The 22,261-nt window shown below is 43.2% G+C and overlaps 1 protein-coding gene across 3 annotated transcripts in view; it reads left to right on the top strand.

The window, feature by feature from the left end:
- The window catches only part of MAVS (mitochondrial antiviral signaling protein), a 154,010-nt gene that overhangs the window by 73,326 nt on the left and 58,423 nt on the right, over positions 1 to 22,261 (top strand). For all 3 annotated transcript variants that reach the window (XM_069204771.1, XM_069204763.1, XM_069204782.1), the window contains one exon: positions 19,582 to 19,970. In XM_069204771.1, the coding sequence (XP_069060872.1) occupies positions 19,582 to 19,970 (389 nt within the window). The remainder of the gene's footprint in view (positions 1 to 19,581; positions 19,971 to 22,261) is intronic.

Raw genomic sequence — 22,261 nt, 5'->3', positions numbered from 1 at the left:
CTTGGGCCCTTTTCAAGTCCCTTGGGAATTACACTGGCCATTACCTTCAGGCTTATAACTAGTCTGTGGAGAGCTCACAACATGTCAGCCAGTACTGCCAGTTTCTGTGGATCTTTCTCTGTGAGATCTGACGGGTATTGCATACATGGGGTAGAGTACTTCTTGAGTTGCTCTGTCACCATCAACTGGTTAAGAGAATTAAATTCTTTGGCCTCCATACAACTCACCCACTCATTTCAGTCACACAATACCCTTTAAATCCAATTGTCAAACAAAAAGCATCTGTTCTCTTGCAGTCCCTGAACATGTGTAGATCCCGAGCAGGCTTCAACCCAGACCTCCTAATCAGCACTTCCTTCGTTTGCTCGTAGACCATCTCGTCTGTGACAGGAATTCTTCCAATGATGGCTGTCCCTTTCAAAGGCAAAGGGCCCATTAGGGTAAATGCCATAAACACCACATTCAAGGTCTGTGCCATACAGGCAACCACAAAACACACAAACTATTCCAAGATATCCTGCCCTCCACATACATGTGTATAAGCTTTCGCTTGAAATCTTGGCCACTACCTAGCCTGAAATGGAGACTGAGACACGTTTCCCAGAAGGAACTGTTCCTGCTGCCATCAGAAGCTTCTTCTTTTTCTTAAGGACAATCATTTCCCTCTCCCGCTCTATTTCCCTTTCCTCCTCTTCCTGCTCTCTCAATTTCTCTTAACCAGCCCATTCCTCCAGTCTCTCCTGCCTCCTCTCCTTTTGTTCCTAGCTACCTAGATTAGCTTATCCCTCTCAAACACCCTGCCCTTCCCCTCAGCTTTGCGTTTCTGGAGTGCCAACTATAAATTCAGGTTCTCTATAGACTCAACCCACCCAAAGGATTTACTCCTGGAATTGGTGGCAGTGGTACTCTAGACAAGAGAAGTGGTGTGCATACTGAGGCACATCTGGACTGTACATTAGGGAACACACTTAGCATGTGTCTGGGATAGGTCTGTGTTAAGCGGACATGTGAGCCTGACAACACAGTGCCCTCCTCCTGGGTTCCTGACATGGTTCCCTTTAGTTTGTGGTATGAAAGGTTTAAAAGATTGTTTCCTCCTAAACAACAGAATACCATTCACCTCAGTACGATTGATGTGGTGAAAAGAGACAGGGGGGCGCGGTGGACTGCAGGCCATGATGTCAGCTGCTCTAGCTGTGGAGCTTAGCTGACCGCGAGTCTACAAGGTGATTTATCCTGCATATTGACCCCTTCCTAGGTCTCCCTAGGTGAGCTCGACTGCTTGGATCGGTGAGGGTTGAGGTGCCTCCGATTGCTAGTAACTGGGACTATGAGGAGACTTCATCGCCGTGGCCCAGGCTTCTAAAATAGTGTTGTGGCTTGTAATAGGGGACGGAGCCTAAGTCTAAGGAGCGGTGACTGGAGGAGGCGGGTGATTCGGCTGCTTCTGCAGCCCATACTGGGAGCTGTGCCAATGGCTGCACCGGCGCATGGTGGAGTAAGTGCACGGCTGTGTTTCCTTAGCCTGAGAACCCTGGAATGGCTAGTGACTTGTGGTTGCCTGAGACTCGAGGAATTGCCTGCCGCTGTACTGTAGCTTCTCTGTCCCTAGTTGGAGAGCTAACCTGCATCGGGCCTTGATAATCAGCTGGATGCTCCGGGAAATACCTCAATAAGCGGATGATGGGGCAGCCTTTTAAGCTGCAGTTTGATCAGCCCTCCTCGGAGACCGGAACAGGAGGAGGAGCAGTGGTGCAGAAGCACAGCAGAGTCTCACTGTAGGCTTTACTAGCATTCCAGGTAGGGCTGAGGGCAGAAGACACTGCGCAAGTCACAGGCTGGGCAACACCTGGATGAGCACAGCTGTTTGTTTTCCCAGTTAGGAGGTACTGGGGGAGAGGTAAGATGCACTGGCATGAATAGACCCCAGAAGGGCTAAGAAACTCAGAACTGGGGCAGATTGCCTAACTGGAGCTGGTTGGGATGATTGGGGAGCCTATTCAGGGAAGCTGGACAGTGGTGCCTCAGTACCAAGCTGGAGTGAGCACTTTTTGGTTTATACCTAGATGCACTCTATGCTAGCAGTTAAACCCAGGAGATTAGAGGAGTAAAATATTTGACTGTGGGTACCTGCGAGGTCCTGGCTTTCAAGTGTACAGAGCCCCTGATGAGGTCTACTTTGTTTGATAAACAGCAGATGGGCCTCTCAACGCAACTCCAGCACATATATTTTCTTAAAAGGACATTGGATATATTTAGTTGGAACTCCACTTTGGCAGGGTCTGCTGATTTGGGATAGGGTGTAATACTGTAGCCATTCATGGATGTGGTGAAATAAAGAGGTACGAAGAGGAGTAACTGGCCAGGTCTGTGAGAAGGGTGCCCATTGTAAAATCTGGATTGAGGAAGAAGGTACGCTGGAGATGGTGTCGCGTAGGCTTTTATTATTCTAATGAGACTACTGGATTTTGAGTGGCAGAATCGCCCGCGGTGTGGGAGACTGAGTCTAACCCACTGCGGGTGACACCTGTCGCTCCAATCCGGGTTTTGCTTTGGCTACCTAGCAGTGCCTCATCCCTACCCAAGGATAGGGATGACTGGGCAGCCGAGCGCATGACATACTTGGCTTCTCAGGGAAGTCGTGGTCACTCAGGTCTCATCCATTTCTCTCATTAACAATTCAGTCTCATATATAAATGACAAACAGAGGCAGTATATGTTTCAATATTGAGTTTAATAAAACGACTGCATCTTAGATAGCAAAGCGTGAGCTGCAATAACCAGGACGACACAACATGACAGTATTAAAATTGTGACGAGAAGGGTGAAGCATAAAAACAACGCTATCATATTGTCACTATAATCAATGGACTAATTCCTACCTAGGCTATGATAGAGCACATCATGTTAAGCTCTAATTCTGCCCTTCAGGTTCCCCTGGGAAGACACCAACCCCCCTACCTGAGCAAAGGCCTGCGGTCTGCGTTAGCATTTGTAGCGAAGCATTCAGCAATCAGCATACAGTCGTGGTTCACTGCCTGGAATCTCCCTCTAACGTGTAAGGGACAAGGAAGTGTTTTTATAAGAACACAGCTGATGTTCTAAGAAATGTCCCTACGTAAGGATGTGTGTTTTCTATGAATGTTGGAGACTAAACTTCTATCACGTTCACCAGCAATGTACTGTGCTGTAGCCTTGGAAGAAGCACAGACTGATCAAGAATGTCTTGTTTGAGAACAGAGTGCTGGCCTAGGCAAAAACAGTTAGATAAACGGAAAATAAAACAAGACCGTAAAAATGGTTATTGTAACAATAATAAGATGAAGCCGAATAAAATATATCTAGGTTAAAGTGCACAGTGGCCTAGTGTGTTAAAATAACATGCATGGAGCTAAAACTAAAATGGCTACACAACACCCTCCCCTTGTCGGTTGAAGGTGGTTCAAAGCCGAAGGACATACTAAAAAGCTCAACCTAAGATATATATATATAAAATTAATGTCAATGATGATAAGTCGAAGGGACACGTGAGCATGTAAAGGGACAATTTAAAACATGAGCATGTGGCATAAAACCAATTTTCAAAAGGCAAAATCAATTTTGAAAGGTTCCAATCGATACTGGGACCATAGAGGACTGGAGATCTTCCACTTCGGCCGATGTTAAAGTTGGAAAGTCATCGCCAAGAAGGATCAAGGAGCAGGTGTGTTCCGTAGCCTCAGCATCAGCCAAGGCGGCATTCCGTGGTGTGCCCAGTGATGAATGGCGAGCTACATCCTCCAGGAAGGGCAACTCATAAGTACCTTCTTGTAGCAAACGCAACCTCAGTGCGCATCTCCGGTAATGAACCCTCAGCGAGAACATCAACAGATCAGTGTCCAATGTAGGTAAGCACTGCGTCGAAAGGCAGACTTCCAGTGCGTGTTCGAAAGAGCACCAGAGGCACCGAAACACGGGCTGCACACAGTGCAAAACTGGTCTGAATGACAAAGACCAGCCACACTCCAATTGCTCCAGGAGTGTTGCTCCAAAATACTGCATCAGGCGTTCACGGCACAACTGCGCTGATGGGATCGCCTTCATTCCTCCTTGTTGCAGCGGGACAGCCATTGCGCATAAAAAATTGCAACAGCAAGATACCAGCTAATAAAGCCAAAGTTATCAGGAATCCCCCGAAAATGCTAGAGAAGATTGAGTTGTTTCTGTCAGAGTCACCAGATCGTCGTGGTCTGCGCACGTTCCCAACACGTCCACCACTGAACAGCTCCAAGACTATGATAGATAAATCACAGAGGCTAAGAGAGTTCAAGAGGGGAAGAGAGGATTAGGAAGGGAACAGCTGGGAAGGAGACCTGTAGTAAGAAAAAGGTTAAAACACACAATATGAAAATTACATCTCATGAAATCAATACTAGACTATGACTCTAAGCCTAGTCATTCTGAAAACATGAACAACCTAAGAATTAGGCTTAAAATTGCTAAGTTTCAAGATGGCGGGATACCTGTAAGGGAATCAAGATGGATTAAATGAAACTTTCAAATTCAAGTACTTTCATTTACATGAGAATCAGGAAAACATTCTGAATAAGATCTAAACCAGTCATATGAATCCTTTTTTGAGAGTGCATACTAGGACCATGCAATATTGCATCTAGAAACTCTGGTCTTCTGTGTCCTCTTGAAATGTTTCAACACGAATTGCGCACATTGTAGATTTTCATATATATAGTAAACACCATAAAAGGATTGTGCACCATGAATAACACAATATGGATTCAGGAAACAAATCACACAACTCGTCAACTCGAATATTACCTAATAAATGTCTTAGAATAATGGCATACAATGAACAACATGAATTAAGCTCGAAGAGAGAATCGTGCGTCTTGCCGATTCGAGTGCCACCATGTAAAATATCAAGAAATGGTAGCATGCAATGAATATCATGTTTAAATCACCATTAAACGAATTGTGCGTCTTTCCGATTCTTAAGCCACGATGTAAATGCCAAGAAATAACAGCGCACAATGAATAACAAGATTGAAGCACCATGAAACGAATCGCGCGTCTTTTGCCGATTCTTAAGCCACCATGTAAATGTCAAGAAATGATAGCGCGCAATGAATAACAAAGTCAAATCATCATGAAACGAATTGCGCGTCTTGCCGATTCGCAAGCCACCATACAGATGTCAAGAAATGGTAGCGCGCAATGAATAACAAGATCAAATCAGCATGAAACGAATCGCACGTCTTGCCGATTCGTAAGCCACCATGTAAATGTCAAGAAATGGTAGCGTGCAATGAATAACAAAGTCAAATCATCATGAAACGAATCGCGCATCTTGCCGATTCGTAAGCCACCATATAAATGTCAAGAAATGGTAGCGCGCAAAGTAATCTGTTAATCATTAAAGAATTAGGCCAAGAATATGAAAGTTCTCGATAACGGCGTCGGGAGGTCAGCCCAACCACCGTCTTACCGCCCAGAACAAGGATCACCAATGAAGAATGAAGGGCAGAGGCCTGGAAGATCAAATAGGCCACCGGGACAGGAGCTCAGGAAGTAGCTGCTGCTCTGCACCGGGACCTCTGAATAGTGAGCACTTGGAGCTGGGCTGGCTCCCTTTTATAGAGTCTTGGCCCAGCCCACAACCACACCCAGGCATGCTGCAGGGAAAGTCTCTGGAAAGCCCTGGAAAGGGACCACACCCTAACACACTCTGAAAGCCTACAGCAATACATTGCAAATGAACAGTATTTGTAAACATATTAAAAATAAGTCTTCAGCATTAAACTCTGCAATGCAAAAGGTTAAACAACAACATATCAGCCCAATGCATAAATTACGTTGTTTTGAGAGTGCTGGGTTTTTGCATTCTAGTCACCAATAGAGTGCGCACTGCCCTGGTGTTGACAGTTTGCTGATGGTATTAAACCGAATACGGAGGAGAAGGTGTGAATGAAACCAGAACCAACAGCTCTAAAAAAGTGTGCGATTCCAGTTGTACTGGACGCAGTAAATATTCGTCCCACGAGTTCACCAAAGTGTCTCGTAAAGTTTGTATTTAAAAGGGACTGTATTTCTGCTGACGACCTTGCCACCTGAAGTGTGTAGGTCTCGCGTGCAGATGTAAGGGCCACATGCTTTTGAAACAGTAAAGCCTTGAGTCTGCTCAACTTGTCAAAATTCACATTTGAAGTAGCAATATGAGGCCAAATGTCAGCTACCTCCTTAATTTTAGTGGGGGGGAGTACGTTCCCGCAACATGTAACGACTTTAGAGACCGAAACAACGTAAACTATTCAAGCTCGCATACCACAACAGTCTTCACCATTGAGGAGGACGTAGCTGCCGTTTGAAAGCACCTGGAACGTAGGTCTAATCAAGGAGAATGGAATTCCCTTCAGATAACAAGCTAAGTTTGCCGCAGAAGCGTTACACGCCCCATGCAAGGACAGCTGTTTACAAACCATCGAATGGCTGACTGAAGTCTTGCATTCACTACCGCTAAGAAAGACTTTTTTCATGCCACTGAAACATTTGTACGAGAAGGGAAGCTCCCACACCTCATGGATGTAACTATCTCCCATCATTTCATATCTGCCTACTGGAATGTGTTTTAAACAGGAGGGGAAATGAAGTGTAGAAATAGGCAGATTAATAACCCAGTGTATTAGCCACTCAGCAGATGGTATTTCAGCCACAGTAAAAGGCAACTTTTCTAATTTCTCAATATTAAGCATGACATAAGTTGCTTCTTTCTTAGCCATTAGTTGTTGTTGTCGCGTTAAATTAAAGGAGGAAAATATCTCCCTCGCACTGACATGCTACCAGGAAAAGCGACCCGCCTTCAATGTTTGAAGTATCCAACCCAGCTGCATAATGGACCTTAGCTGACTTTGTCCATGATATAAGGAAGACATATTTGTTTGTATGACGTCTATAGCAGAAGAAACAATGTTATTTAAAGTGTATATCCGGTCGGACAAGGTATTAATCCCATTATCCACAACAGCTAATGCCTTTTTCAGATTTTCCTGGTCTATTTGCCTTAACCGGGCAGCTGCTTCTTGTTGGGAAAGCTTCCAAATTTCATTATATACTTCATATAAGAAACGCTTCCTACGGTGTTTGCTGGGGACTAACAGGAAGTCCTGTAAGTCAGTGTTATTAGACAGGAGACTGAGGTGTTCTCTAACCGCATATAGTGAGGAAGTTCTTAACCATTGCTGGCATAATTTCCCCACACAATATGTCGTAACTATACCTGCATGTTCTGATGATATATAGCGAGGGTCTGGCCTAGTAGTTCTAAAAACCCCTGAGGAGTTGATAAAACGTTGATGACACCCATTGGTATCTATTGGCCACAATAACCACCCGCCAGAACGTGTCAGTGAAACATTAAATGTGCCATTCTGGACCCATTCGTTGAGCTGATCTTCAGTTGCATTCGTATATTTTTGCCATTTATTAAACTTTGCAGGGGCAAGTATGCTGGGCATATTTAATTCCTTAATTTTAGCTAAGCCTAAACAATTTATTTGTTGTACTGTTTTATTTAAGAATATCATTTGTACAGGTATAGGGCATGCTCTAAATAAAGCTTCCTTTCCCCTAATTTGCCAATGTCTAGCTCCCCATACACTTTTCAGATCAATCGATTTCTGCCAATATTCATAGCCTTCGATAGACAACCGGGAAACAAAGGATTCCGAATATATAAATTTAGTATTCGTCAATAGCATATGTATATCTTTAGTAGGTGGTACTTTAAAATAATATGACTCGGCATTTTTTACATTGTGCCCAGAAAAATATGTAAACTTTTCAGAATATGTTTTGGAACTGCCTTGCAGTGGAGTCGGACAATGTTCCCATTGTGTATAATTAAAAACAGTTTTGGGGCTGCTTGCTCTATGTATGAAATGGTGCCCATAATAATTATAGCAAAACATATCACCATAATTCTCTTTAGATTGATAAACATCTTCGTTTTCAAATACAGTGTAATACAGCAATACAGTCATCATCGAATCAACTGTTTATAGTTTGAACATATATGGTATTTGAATTACTTCTGTGGGACCATATATATCAAATATTACTTTGTCCCAAACAATCCCATCAGGGATTGGTACTGTGGAAATGTTAATGTGGTTTTAAAACCTCCTCCACCAATCCAACTGTTGATTTTTCAGGGAGAAAATTACCATTTATTAACAAGAAAAAGGTAATAACAAAACTAATCCAAAGTAGGAAAGCTAGGACAGTCAAAGAGAGCCATAGATAGTTCCATGGAAAAATGAAAATGTTTTGTTAAGCCAGTTTGTTCGTTTATATGTTTTTGACAATTCAGGTGTCGAACAGGCGAATGAGTCTGAGACGTCATCATTGAAGTCGGCAAAATATCCAGAATCAGTATGTGCAAAGGCTGGAGCCGTGGTCATTGGTGGAGTTGGTGTTTCCAGTGGTGGCACACAATAGATAGCACCATCCGTTTGTGTTGGAGTTGAGTCAACTCAGTCAATTATTTCTGTATTGTTCGATGTTAGTGGAACCATTTGCAAGTTCATCTTCCACCCTCCCCAAGCTCGAAGAGATGTCAGTGTTGGTATAAACAACCTGTAGAAGGACTTCTTGACCAGTAGTGAGAGGGATTCGGTAACTACTGGCTGTTCCTCTTGGTCTACTGTGCAGGATCGGCCACATGGTGTAGTTTGACATCGTCGATGGAGACAAAACGATTTTCTTTGGGACCTGCCAACGGTGGTAGAATTACAGTTCTGGTACCATGTATCCCCAATACTGGGACTGGTGCTCGATAGGAAGGGCCAAATTCCTTTTTCACAACGACCTTCTCTCGTACAAGATCCCCAACTCTGGGAATCCAGCCGGTGGATGTTACAGGCACATCCTTGATTCCTGTGGAGGCAGCACTGATAGAAGAATTATCGTCACTGAACTGTTGCAATTCCTGTAAAACAGTGACATGTTCATTTATGTCAAAGGGTGTTTCTGCTGCCTCCACGCCAGGGCCATCAAGATCCGGAACATTCATTCGGGTTCCGAACAAGCACTCATATGAAGTACGACCCCCCAGGGACCTATTAGGCAGATTATTAAGTGCTCTCTGGACTCCATACAGGTGATTAAGCCAACCACAACCCGTACCTAAGACTCTGGATGTTAAGGATTGCTTTAAATCATGGTTTAATCGCTCCACAACACTATTTCTCCTCAGGATGAAATGGAGACGAGTACTGGAGTTGGACCCCCTACAAAGCCATGGCATCCCTGAATGCCCTTGAGGCGAAAGCAGGGCCCTGGTCCGAGTGGGAAGCCGCAACTGCATATGTACCGATAAAGACTCGCAAATCTTTAATAACAGTCCAAGTGTCAGCTGAGTGTTGTGGCCACACCCATAAAAATCTGGAGCATGAATCAACAGCGACTAATATATACTTGTATGCACTATGCACTGTTAGGGGACAGCAATGGTCCAAATTCACACATTGCAATGGTTTGTTTGAAATCAAGAGAGGTGTCTGCGGCGGGCGTTTGGCAGTAGAAACTTTGATTTGTTGGCAGATGTCACAGCAAAGGACATACTGCTTGGTCTCTTTGTAGATGCCTGGCCACCAATAACGGGCTTGCAAGATCGAAATTGTAGCCGCCACACCAGCATGGGCAGATTCCACCCCCTCATGCGCTGCTTTAATTAACCCTGGTCTTATGTCTTTGTTGGGAATATCTCTCACGCCGACAACTGGTATTCTGACTTCAACGTTCAGGCGATCTCCCATTCGGTAGGAATATTTAGCTGGAAGCGTTTTAGGATAGGGCGTACCATCAGCCGTAGCTTTCACGGCAGCCCATATCTCTGCGTCCGGTTTCGTACTTAAACGTTTTACTGCAGCTACAGCGGCCACAGCCACTGCTGACTTTGCGGCTTCATCAGCCAATGTATTTTCAGCAACGTGTATCCCAATGCGCTGGTGTCCAAGTGTATGTACAACATGGACATTTGGTAGCGTCTCTTTCAGATCTGCTACTTTCCCCCACAGAAGTCTGTGTTTAGTGGTGTTGCCTTTGGAATCTTTGAACCCATTCTAGCGCCAGTAATGCAGATATTCATTGAAGGACTGGACACAATAATATGAGTCACAAACAATCAGCGAAGGCTGTGCAGGATCCGTATGTTCCAGTGCCATCAACAGCGCATTTAGCTCTGCCAATTGTGCTGTGCAATCCCCTAGGGTTTGCGTAAATGTATGTAGGGGGCAAAATGTATCGCTCTCCACGTAGCCGCTTACGACAGCGCAAGCAGCAGAATATTGTTGTTTAGTGCCAATTGCAGGTTGTGCTGAGCCATCAGTGTACATGACTCTATGATATTGTTCGATAGGCAATATATTTGCTGGAACTGGGTATTCTATTTCATACTGCAAAAGTTCTTGAGTTTGTAATTTTGGGTCAAAAATGTAGTCTACATCAGTGGCTGTCAAAGACGTAGCCCATTGTATCCAACATGGATGTAATGCTTTAGCGTTTGGAACGCTGGCTTTTGTAACAGCCTCCAGGGCTGGAATCGGAGAAACGTCAATAATGCGTTTTCTTTGGGCAAGAGGTCGTTCTTTAATGACAGCCATCTGTACAGCAGTGAGAATTTTCTCAGTGGTAGCAAAGCGTTGTTCTGCCACTGAATATATGTGTGATTTGTATGCAATCAGGACTGTCTCACCTTCATTAAATGTCACATAGGTGAAAACGATGGCACCAGCTATTACTCTGATGGCCAAATGTGTTTTGTTGTCCCTTGTGTGTAAGTGTGCTGCAAGCATATCTGTTTGCAGTTCTCTATGCGTGTATGTTCAATCGTCCAAAATTTGCTTGAAAAATCAGGATGTATCAGATCCTGATTAGGAAACCCAATAGAGATTGGAGTTTTTTAATTGTATTTGGTGGTTGTAACTGTGCGCATTTTTCAAAGAATTGTGGCACTAGGCTCTTTCCTTCACTTGACAGATCATATCCCAGAAACAGGACGCTGAGGAAGGTGATTGTTGTTTTTTTAAAATTGAATTTGTAACAAAATTCAGCAAATCCTACAACAATGCGGGCTACCCGTCTTAAATGTTGTAGCAATTCATCATCCGTAAGATAGATATAATCTTCATAGGACAATGCTTCAGGATCAATCTCGTGCAAAATTGCTGACACACGAGCTGCGAACAGTCCTGGACTGTTCTTATACTCCTGAGGTAAACAACCGAATTTTGTTCTGGGAGCCCAGTGCACTGAAACTTGATAAGTCTCTACTCTCAGGTGCTATATTCTGGCAGAAGAAACCATTGGAAATATCCAGTGTTGTTTTGTATTTTTTATGCACTATATTGTTCATTAGTGCTGTGCTATGTGAATTTTGTATAGCATACGTGCACGTATGACTGTTTAAGTGTCTGTAGTCTAAGACTATTCTATATGAATGGTCTGGTTTAGCTACTGGGAACAATGGATTATTCATTGGGGAGACACAGGGTTCAATTACGCCCTGGTACTCTAATTGTGGGAGTATTTCTCTCACAGGTGCTTTTGCTTCATGTTTTATTAGATACTGAGGTTGGGGTTGAGGTTCATTTTTTATTGGAATTACATGGTAGAGGGATTCTTTATCCCATCCTACGTGATTTCGGTATAACGCAGGTGCCTGTGCCAAAGCCCAATCGATGGCATAGGATTCAGCGTGTTCCTCTGGAACAAGGGGCGAGAAGGAAGGCTTAATGACGTCTTCTCCATATGGGCAGGTACAAATTCAGGTGGCCAATCTTGTTCGGCCAACAAAACATCATATATGTTTACCACGTGATCCCAAAAGATTGCGTCTATTATGCGCTCAATGTCTCCTTCTAACGGTAGCGTTACTTTATACACCCTATCAGGCGTGGAGACACGCATGTCCGCAGTTTCTACTTGTAGAAAGTCATCAGTTGCTTTCACCTCCAGATGCTCTAGAAGACTCTGGCGAACTATTGTGACCTCTACCTCGCTGTCTAGCAGTGCTAGTGCCCACTTCTTGTTCTTCCAGAGGACCCTCTTCCTGAGTGGCATGTCAGACTGTGACTGCTGCCACTTTTTTCTTTTTTGAATTGGGGTTTTTGTTGGGCGGATTTCTCTTCCTTTTCAACAGAAACCTCCAATGAGCGTTGTGATTCCTGTCTCGGTTTCACAAACTCTGTTCTTCTACTCTGACCGCCCACCTCTTTTATTTTATTTTTCCGATGAGTCCTGAAAGGAACGAGATTGACGAGTATCAGTATATTGGTATCTATCAGGTGTTTTTAAACTATCTCCATTTCTGAGATTATATCTATTTTGTGGGGTCTCCGTCTGCGGAGATTCTCCCCTCTCTTTCTTAGGAGTTTGTTGTTTTTTATCCCAGCGTTTCTTATTACCCTCAGGTGCTTGCTTGGGAAAATCTTTATTAGATTTGCCCTGAAATTGTGGTTTAGATGGTCTGGCCCCTAAACTGTCTCGACCAATGCTAGAATAGGTCTCTGCAATGATTTTAGGCAGCTCTCGTTCTTGATCCTGTTGCGGAACGTCACGGAGCCGCATGCGCACTGCCAGTGCGACCGCTTCCCCTTTAAGGTTACTTAAAATGATTGAGGATACTGTGGCAAAATTGCCCATCAATTGCATCCCCAAATCTAGAGCCGGGGCAGCACCGTATTCATCTTGAATTTGTTTCAACACCTCCGGTAGATTGGCAAGTGTTGGTGTACTGTGTGCGGTTGTATAGAGCGCGGCAAATACCGTGCCCCAAGTATTGCAGTTATCCACTGTAGGGACCATCCCAAATGGCAAGCACATCGTTAAAATTCTATGTTTATCCAGAGGTCCCGTATAGGGAAATACTGCCTCCAGCGCATTTATTTTTTGTGCTAACCAAAACGGAGTTTCCTCTCGTTTGGCGGGCACTTTACCCATAATTGAATGCACAGTCGCAGGATTTATACCTGGCGTTACTGCATGGGATGTGCTGGAGCAGCAAGTGCTGGGTTTGTATTTAATGTTTGCATTACGAATTGTACTAATCGTCTATATATCAATGTTAATTCTGTATATAAGCGACGAACCTCAGCTACCACTAAATTAGCAACTGCAGTATGTGGTGTTTAGGTGGCCAATAAAGTCCAGTAGGACCATCGTTACTCAGAGGACCTAACCTTACTGGTAAAATTGTGTGGGGTCGGGCTCCATTAAGCCAATTATTATGTTCTTGATAAGATAATGGTATTTCTAAGTATGCGTATGCTCCATATTGTCCAGGTGCATTTGCAAGTGTATAATGATGAAATGTATTTGTGTTCCCATCAACTGCTGGAAATGTGACCCAAGAATAAAACAATTCTGTTCTATAAGCTGCATGGGCATCCACCACAAATGTGACTGGACCCCCCTGGCCCGTAAGCCCATTTGCTAATAAATGTTCAGTCAAAGGTTGTCTCTTATTAACTGGTATTTGTATCTGCTGTGGATTCACCATTATAGACTGACTATAAGTTCAGAGAAGGCACACGAAATAGGGTTTTCCTTTTAAAGTTCAAGCTTGAACAACCTCCAGCCTCAGATAGGATAGCCTGCGTAGCTAGGGTGGAAATCCTCAGTACCACGGACGTCTCCGTTTACGGTATTTGAGGTGTCATTGTATATAATGAGACAGAGATACTCCGGAGGACCCGAAAATTAGAGCCTGACCAAATGTTGATGGCGCCATGTTGCGTAGGCTCTCATTATTCTAATGAGACTACTGGATTTTGAGTGGCAGAATCGCCTGCGATGTAGGAGACTGAGTCTAACCCACTGCGGGTGACACCTGTCTCTCCAATCCGGGTTTTGCTCCGGCTAACTAGCAGTGCCTCATCCCTACCCAAGAATAGGGATGACTGGGCAGCCGAGCGCATGACATACTTGGCTTCTCAGGGAAGTCGTGGTCACTCAGGTCTCATCCGTTTCTCTCATTAACAATTCAGTCTCATATATAAATGACAAACAGAGGCAGTATACGTTTCAATAATGAGTTTAATAAAACGACTGCATCTTAGATAGCAAAGCGTGAGCTGCAGTAACCAGGACGACACAACATGACAGTATTAAAATTGTGACGAGAAGGGTGAAGCATAAAAACAACGCTATCATATTGTCACTATAATCAATGGACTAATTCCTACCCAGGCTATTATAGAGCACAGCATGTTAAGCGCTAATTCTGCCCTTCAGGTTCCCCTGGGAAGACATCATCCCCCATACCTGAGTAAAGGCCTGCGGTCTGCGTTAGCATCTGTAGTGAAACATTCAGCAATCAGCATACAGTCGTGGTTCACTGGCTGGAATCTCCATCTAACGTGTAAGGGACAAGGAAGTGTTTTTATAAGAACACAGCTGATGTTCTAAGAAATGTCCCTACGTAAGGATGTGTGTTTTCTACGAATGTTGGAGACTAAACTTCTACCACGTTCACCGGCAATGTACCGTGCTGTAGCCTTGGAAGAAGCACAGAGTGATCAAGAATGTCTTGTTTGAGAACAAAGTGCTGGCCTAGGCAAAAATAGTTAGATAAACGGAAAATAAAACAGGACCGTAAAAATGGTTATTGTTACAATAGTAAGACGAAGCCGAATAAAATATATCTAGGTTAAAGTGCATAGCGGCCTGGTGTTTAAATACCGTGCATGGAGCTAGAACTAAAATGGCTACACAACAATGGTGCACACAAAGACTTTGCAGAACCCTTGTGGGGATGCTGGAATGGATAAAAGGGAGCATTCACCTTCACCACCACAAAATACAGTGGATTAGGACTAGAATCACATACTGCAATAAGGAAACTCAAGAGACATTGAAACAGAAAATCGAAACAGTGACAATTGATGTCTGTCTCTTAAGGGAGGATCACAAGAAACTGGCAGACAGAGTGGCAGAAACCGAATCAACGCTGACACAGACTAGGCCCATCGTCCGGGTGGAGAGTTTTGAGTTTGTTTTGGGTATGGGGTGTAGGTTGTGGGGGAGGTCGCTGAGCCTATGGTAAGGTTAACGATATAACACTATTTTCATGGAATGTGAATGGGCTGGGTCACAAAATCAAGCAAGGACTGGTACATTAAGCCCTCTTGCGGTATGCAGCAGATCTGGTTTTCCTATGGAAAACACATGTGTGTGCATGAGGCACTCTCTGAATACCAGGGAGTGGGTCAAATGTAAGGCCTTGTGCTGGGCCCACAAGGTCCTTCACAGGTTTGTCCCTCTCTCCCTCCTAAAGTCCTTTAAGTGGTATGTACCCACTCGTACTCTGTGTTCTTCCACCTCCAATATGGCAGTGGTTCCTAGGATTAAGAAATCCCACTGGGGAAGAAGACATTTCTCTCACATTACCTGTAAATGATGGAATGCGCTCCTGGATTATCCCAGAGCATAGCCCGACTTGCTTTGTTTTAGACAACAATTAAAGATGTGGCTTTTCCCCGGTCCGATATTGTTTCTGAAATAGCGGCAAGGAACCTTTTTTTTTTGGTATTCATGCGCTTTATATATTTATTAACATTAAGCAGTGAGATAGGTCTATACGAGTCCCGTTTATCCACAGGTTTCCATGGTTTCAAAACGGGAATCACCGTCGCCGTTCTTAGATCCCTCGGCAATTTCCTGTTTCAAATCAAGAATATTCTGTGAGATAGAGCTGAATTTAGGGAGATTCAGCAGCACTCGAACTGCAGCATTTTGGAGTATTTGCAACTTACCAAGTGTGCGCTGCTGAGAGGTTACATGCAACTCGTTGCAATAATCAAGCCTTGAGATTACCATGGCCGAAATTAAAGATCGTCTTCAGCTCTGGGGAAAGAAAGCGAAGGATTTTCTTTAAGACTTTCAGGATAAATAAAAAGGCAGAGCTAACCTGGTACACGTTTGGCAAACACCAGCCTGGTATCAAAAATGACCCCTAAATTCTTTACTTTCTGAACTGGAAATGGAAGCGGGCCTAAAGTAGAAGGCCACCATGCTGTACTCCTAAAGGAGGTGTTCTTACCAAAAAACATTACCTGAGGTTTCTAACCGTTTTTCTACATCCATCCGACAATGTTTCTCATGCAGATATAAAACTGTTTAGCTACTATTTTGGGGATTGAGGAGACCGTGACTAATATCTGAGTGTCATCTGCGTATGAGAGAACTGAGAAACCAAATGATCTGATTAGCTCAATAAGGGGGCGATGTATACATTAGTAGGACCACTGAGGGACCCCGCAGAGAACAGAGAAAGAGTCAGAGGTGAAATTGCCAAGGGTTACTACTTGCTCACGATTGGAAAGAAAGGAGCTAAGTAGATCCAATGCTCGATCCCTGATGCCTATATGTTCTTGACGGTTTATATGAAGAGAATGTTCAGCCATGTCAAACGCGGCCAAGAGATCAAGAAACATCAAGGCCACTTTTCCCCCATTATCAACAATGGCCCTCATTTCCTCTGTAGTACCTAAAAGAGCTGACTCTATAGAGTGATTAGGTCTAAAGCCATGTTGAACTGGGTCCAGGATACTCATGGAATCCAGAAAGGCCATGATATCCATGTTCAGATGTTTTTCTTCAACCTTTGCTGGAAGTGGAAGCCGAGAAATAGGCCTATTGTTCTTGACCTCTAAGGGGTCTAGTGCCGTTTTCTCTATCAGTGGTAATGTGGAGGCTAAAATGCTGGCAAAGGTGATGTCTAATAGACTTAGGGGTGTAATACTGGATTTGGTACATCCAGATCAAAATGACTTTATGCCACACCGATCTACACATTTTAATTTTAGAAGATGATATAACAACATGGCAGCAGTGGCAGGTTTATAGGTGCCATTGCAAGTGCTCTCCCTAGATGCCCACAAAGCATTTGATTCAGTAGAGTGGCCTTGTTTGTGGTGTTAGTAAAAATGGAATTTGGGTCCAAATTTCTAAAATGGATATATTTGTTATATACTGCTCCCCAAGTGAGAGTGAAAGTAAATGGAATCCTTCTAATATCTTCCCAATAGAGAGGGGAATGCGCCAGGGATGTCGCTTGTCACCGCTGTTGTTCCCGTCAACAATAGAACCTTTAGCGGAATGGTTGAGGCGGGATGCACAAATTGAAGGCTGGAGGTGGGATTCATTGTGGGAAGAGCGTATCTCATTCTACGCTGATGATGTCTTATTATATCTGCAGATCCAGACAGAAGTCTAGATAGAATTAGGGAAATATTTTTTGTATTCGGGGAAAACTCTGCCCTTTATATTAAGTGGGATAAATCCTTAATTATCCCCATGGGCAGGTGGGAAGCGAGACAGGCTCTTCTGCTCCCATAACGGATTGAAAGGACACACTTTAAGTACCTGGGGCTGTGGATATATAAGTCTGAGACTATGTACTACGCTGATGATATTGCACCATGGTTGCAGAACCTGAGGAGAGATTTTAAGCAGCAACTATTCAAAATGGTGGCACTCCCTAGATATCTTTATATCTTACAAAAGACTCCCTGAATATTATCTATCTGCTTTTTTTTGTGAGGTTGATGCTTTTCTATGGACTCTTTTATGGTAGGGCGGTGCTCTGAGAATAGCTCTTGCTAACCTACAGCGCTCTACTTATGAAAGAGGTATAGGGCTCCCTAACATAAAACGATATTATGCAGCAACACATTTATTGGTATTTAACGATTGGGCCTTTGCACTGCTGATGCATCGACATTTCAAATGGATAGCGTAATGATGGGAGAGAAAGGTTATTTGCACATTCTCTATGGGGGGAAACTGAGGAGAGATGCTTCCCTGGCCACAAGGTTATTAGTAGCCTTGTGGCATGAGCTGCATAGAGACATGGGCTGGAAAGGGCAACTGACCCAAGTAACCCCACTGTGCCTGGGTACCCGACTACAGAATCTCACAACACTGAAGGGATTTAGGCAACAGCTCTGATAGGGATTAGTACGTTGGCAAACATGCGGGTCGCCAGCAGCATGGCACCATTTTCACATTTCCAAATGGAATACCAAATGCACCCCTTTGAATTATTCAGATCTCTATAACTAAAACATGCCCTAACTAAGTGTTTTGCGGTAGGGGAAGAAATGATGGAGTCCTTCCTGCTAGAATATAGGTTATTGGACAGCCCTCTAGAAAGGAAAATTATATCACTTGCATATTAGACTTTTATGAGAAACACTCAAAGATTTAAGCGCACATTGTAATAAATGGCAGGCTGATATTGGGGAACTGGAGGAAGAAGACGGGATAGAGGTGTTACAATTGCCTAAATTGGTGACGATTAAAGCCCATTATAATTAATTTGATTAAAAATACTGTTTAGGGCCTATTACACTGGGAAACACCAACACATTATTGGGAAGATACCTGATTCTTCTTGTTTAAGACAATGTAGACAACCTGGGTCTTTCCTCCACATACTTTGGGATTGCCTGGCACTGAAACACTTTTAGGAGAAGGTACATGATAGCCTGGAGGCGATCACTGGGTTTGGGATTGACTGATGCCACTTTGTTTCAACAAATACTGATTAATTTGGGATTTCTGGTGGCAAAGAGAGAGATAGACTGTAGATGGTGTTCTGCAGGAACTCTGAAGCTTGCAGACTTGGAAAGGGCGATGGATTTGTGTTATAGACAGGAGAAAGCAATTAATAAGGGTAGAGGATGTCCTAAGAAAGGGGATAACATTTGGGGAGGATGGACTTGTGATGACTGAATATGTGGAAGTTGGCGAACGGGTGAGGGGGGTGGCTTGGGAGAAGAGAAGTGGGTCGGGAGCTGAGTTTTGTGTATCTTTGTATATACTGTGGTTAAAAATAATAAAATGCAAAGAGAAGTATATGGGCCAAATCACTTCCGTTTACCACCTGCTCAGAACAGATGGAAAATGTAATCACTCTATTCCCAGAGGAATAAGTATGGAATTGGACGCAGTCATTCCATGTTTGCATGCTTACTCTCTATTCTAGCTAGTTTACCTGTAATTGCATAATGTAGGTATGATAGTACAGTCCAGAATTACTATTTCTCAACCTGATATGTCTGCACGTAAATTCTTAATCAGCCTCATAAACTGAAAATGAAAAGCACTAAAAGTGGGTTCATTAAGATACACCTCCTGAGTTCAGTTATCAAAATGTACAAACCATACATTTTCAGTGTTAAAATGATTGGCCAGATGCTTAGTTGATTTCTGAATTGAGCAGCTTTAAAGAGTGATAGACTTACAAATATGGAAATCAGGAGTATCCTAAAAGTGTATGGATATGCTATATGTGCCTAGCTTGTCAACATTTCTCTTGATGTTCTACATAGGACAGGGTGAATCTCCTCAGATCATTTTAAGACATTGTAAATCTCATAAATCATTGCCTAGACTAAATTTGATTCAAATGCTCAGTCTTTGAAGACAAAAAGATAAAGAGCAAATTGATTAAGAAGTGATAGGTTAATTACAGTGCTGTTCTTGCAAGCTCTCTAATGTGGTCAATCTCTGTTTCTCCTCTAGGGTCTCGAAGCCCCAACAACTCCAATCAGTTCAGCATCTCAGGGGCTACCTCTCCTCAGCCTTCTCTGTTGTCCCATTCCATCAACACCCCACCCAGTTATAGTTCACTTCCGCCTACCTTCGCACCTGCACGTTTAATCCAGCCCTCCTTTGCTTCTCCAGCTACTCTTCCATCACAGCACACCCCGGAGCGAGTGACTTCAATGCCAGAGCCTCCACCCCCTTATCATTCAGAGCCGTACAGGAACTCATCTACTTCAGCCAATCCCCCTGGACTCTCATCTCAAACACCTACAGATGATTCTCTTACAGAGTTAAAGGTTCCAGTTCCTGAAACTCAGCTAGAAGGGAGGCCATCGAGTACCAGCTCGACTCAGGCAAATGACAATGTAAGTTTCACCATCCAGTAGCACCTATAACCAACGTTATGACATGGGCAGAACTGAACCCTATTAGTTCAAAAACTGGTCTGCACAGTAACATTAATCAAGGTGCAGTAAGAGGGCCAGGGAAAGAGATAGGAATTTCATTATCCAAGATTCTTTAGGAAGCAAACCATGGGTGAAGAGTCAGAGTAGGCTGTGACCACGCTTATGCAAATGAATATGCTATTATACCCCATGGGTAGATCTAACGGCGGGTGCTTCATAATGTAATGCATATTATCTCAGCAGCCACCACATTGACGTGGTCATTACCGCAACATCACCATTACATCAACTTGTACGTTACCTCAACGTGCAGTGATGTAGACCTTGCTGATTTATTTTTCTATCTTCAGGTCCAAGCAGTGAGGGTGGTAGAGCCATGTTAAAGTCATGGCAAGTTGAGGTAATGGTGATGTAGTTGCAATGGTGTTGACGAAGTAGGTACTATAATGCAGTATATATATTGATTGTGCCAGTATTATCCATTACAATGTTAGGTTGTTGGTAAGCCTATTACTAGATGAATTTGCAAGCACTGCTTTCTGTGTGTTGGAGAATATGTTCATGTGGACTTCTTGTCACAATATTACAAGAAATGATAAATGCAGAAGTCTCACAGCTCTGCTTCTTTGGACTGTTTGCCTAAACATTAGGTATTTTCTTTGTCCACCTCTCACTCCATTGGTATATCTACGATGCAGCAGTATCTATGGTGGATAGCCTGATCTCCAACACCCAAATGTTTGCATGCTCGCCATATGGCTTCTACTGTATTATGAACTACATGTTTTTACATTTGGACCATTTAATGTTCTAAGGATAGCAATAAGTTTGGGGTCACTTGTTTTAAATGCCTCATCCAGTGAAACACTAAATTATGATAATACAGCATCCTTTTCTTAGAGGAAGCTGTAGCTGTCATATTTATAAGACATATAACCTACAACCCTACATGCTGTATCCTAAACTAAAAGCAACAAGTACTTCAGTGCCCCACTTAGTGGCAGGAAGCTCTGTATAAATGTTGCAATTCAATACAGTACAGCATGTTTCCCCAATAGCCAACACAAGATGTGGTTCATGCTTGGAGTATTCTGTCTCAGCATTCACGCACGCTCTAACCAGGCAACTGGAATGTCATTGCTTGACGTCCCATGTCTAAAATGCTTTCATGATTTAACTTTTAGATTACCTGAATGTGTATACAAAGCTGAAAGATTACCACCCTTTTAAAATGTCCTACTGTAAAAGCATGTTTTTTTTCTTTCTACGCCAGTGTGTGTGATGTATATATGTGTATATATATATGTGTATATATATATATATATATATATATATATATATACTTATATATTCACTGAAAAACACAAAGGTTACAGGGACAGTATATTTAGGTTCTGAATTTACAAAACCATAAAAATTCAGCAGTTATCTCAAGTAACTAAAAATCGTGGCCTAAGGTAACTATAACTCACGCCCGCCATGTACAGTTATCTTACTAATAATGTGACTCCTAATGTTACATTGATATTATTAATGATTTTATGAAAGATGTCATGAATGCTGTAATTTCTGTGGGTAATTAGCAGTATACCTTAGGCCACGAGTTATAGTTTTTTGCGATCATCATAACTATAACTGCTGAATTTCAATGGTTTTGTGTGAGTAAATTCAGAACCTAACTATAATGACCCTGTAACCTTTGTTTTTTTTTAGTAAATTTCTATAGTGTCCTTAACGTAAAGTAATTTTAATTAATATACGTTAATTCAACCATCGCCGTGCACAGTCTTCTGCCTTGCGCGACTGAGGTTGGCTACCTGGCTTGGTCTGCAGCCAGGCCCTGCAACCAACCCCCTATAACCACCCACCCCTGCACCACGCACGACCTTCGCCCATGCGTGGCAGTGGTTGGCCACAGGGCCTGGACTGTGGACAACCCCCTATAACCACCTAACCCTGCGCCACTCACGGCCTCTGGCCACAGGGCTTGGCCTGAGACCAGGCCCTGCAGCCAACCTCCTATAACCACCCAGCCCCGAACCATGTACAATCAGAAATATTCTGACAAATTTCAAAAAAATGTATTTGGCAAGTTTGAAGAGTGGTATTGTCTTCCTGTATGTACCTTAAATATTTGAATTTGAGAAGAATTTAAAGCTGAGAAATGATAACTGACAAACCTAGACTAGAACCCTCAACCTTCTGTGTGAGGGTCTGATACCTTAACCACTAGCCACAGGTGACTCCTT

Source organism: Pleurodeles waltl, chromosome 1_2, assembly GCF_031143425.1.
Source record: "Pleurodeles waltl isolate 20211129_DDA chromosome 1_2, aPleWal1.hap1.20221129, whole genome shotgun sequence".
Taxonomy (NCBI): Eukaryota; Metazoa; Chordata; class Amphibia; order Caudata; family Salamandridae; genus Pleurodeles; species Pleurodeles waltl.
This window is presented reverse-complemented; position numbering and strand designations above follow the sequence as displayed.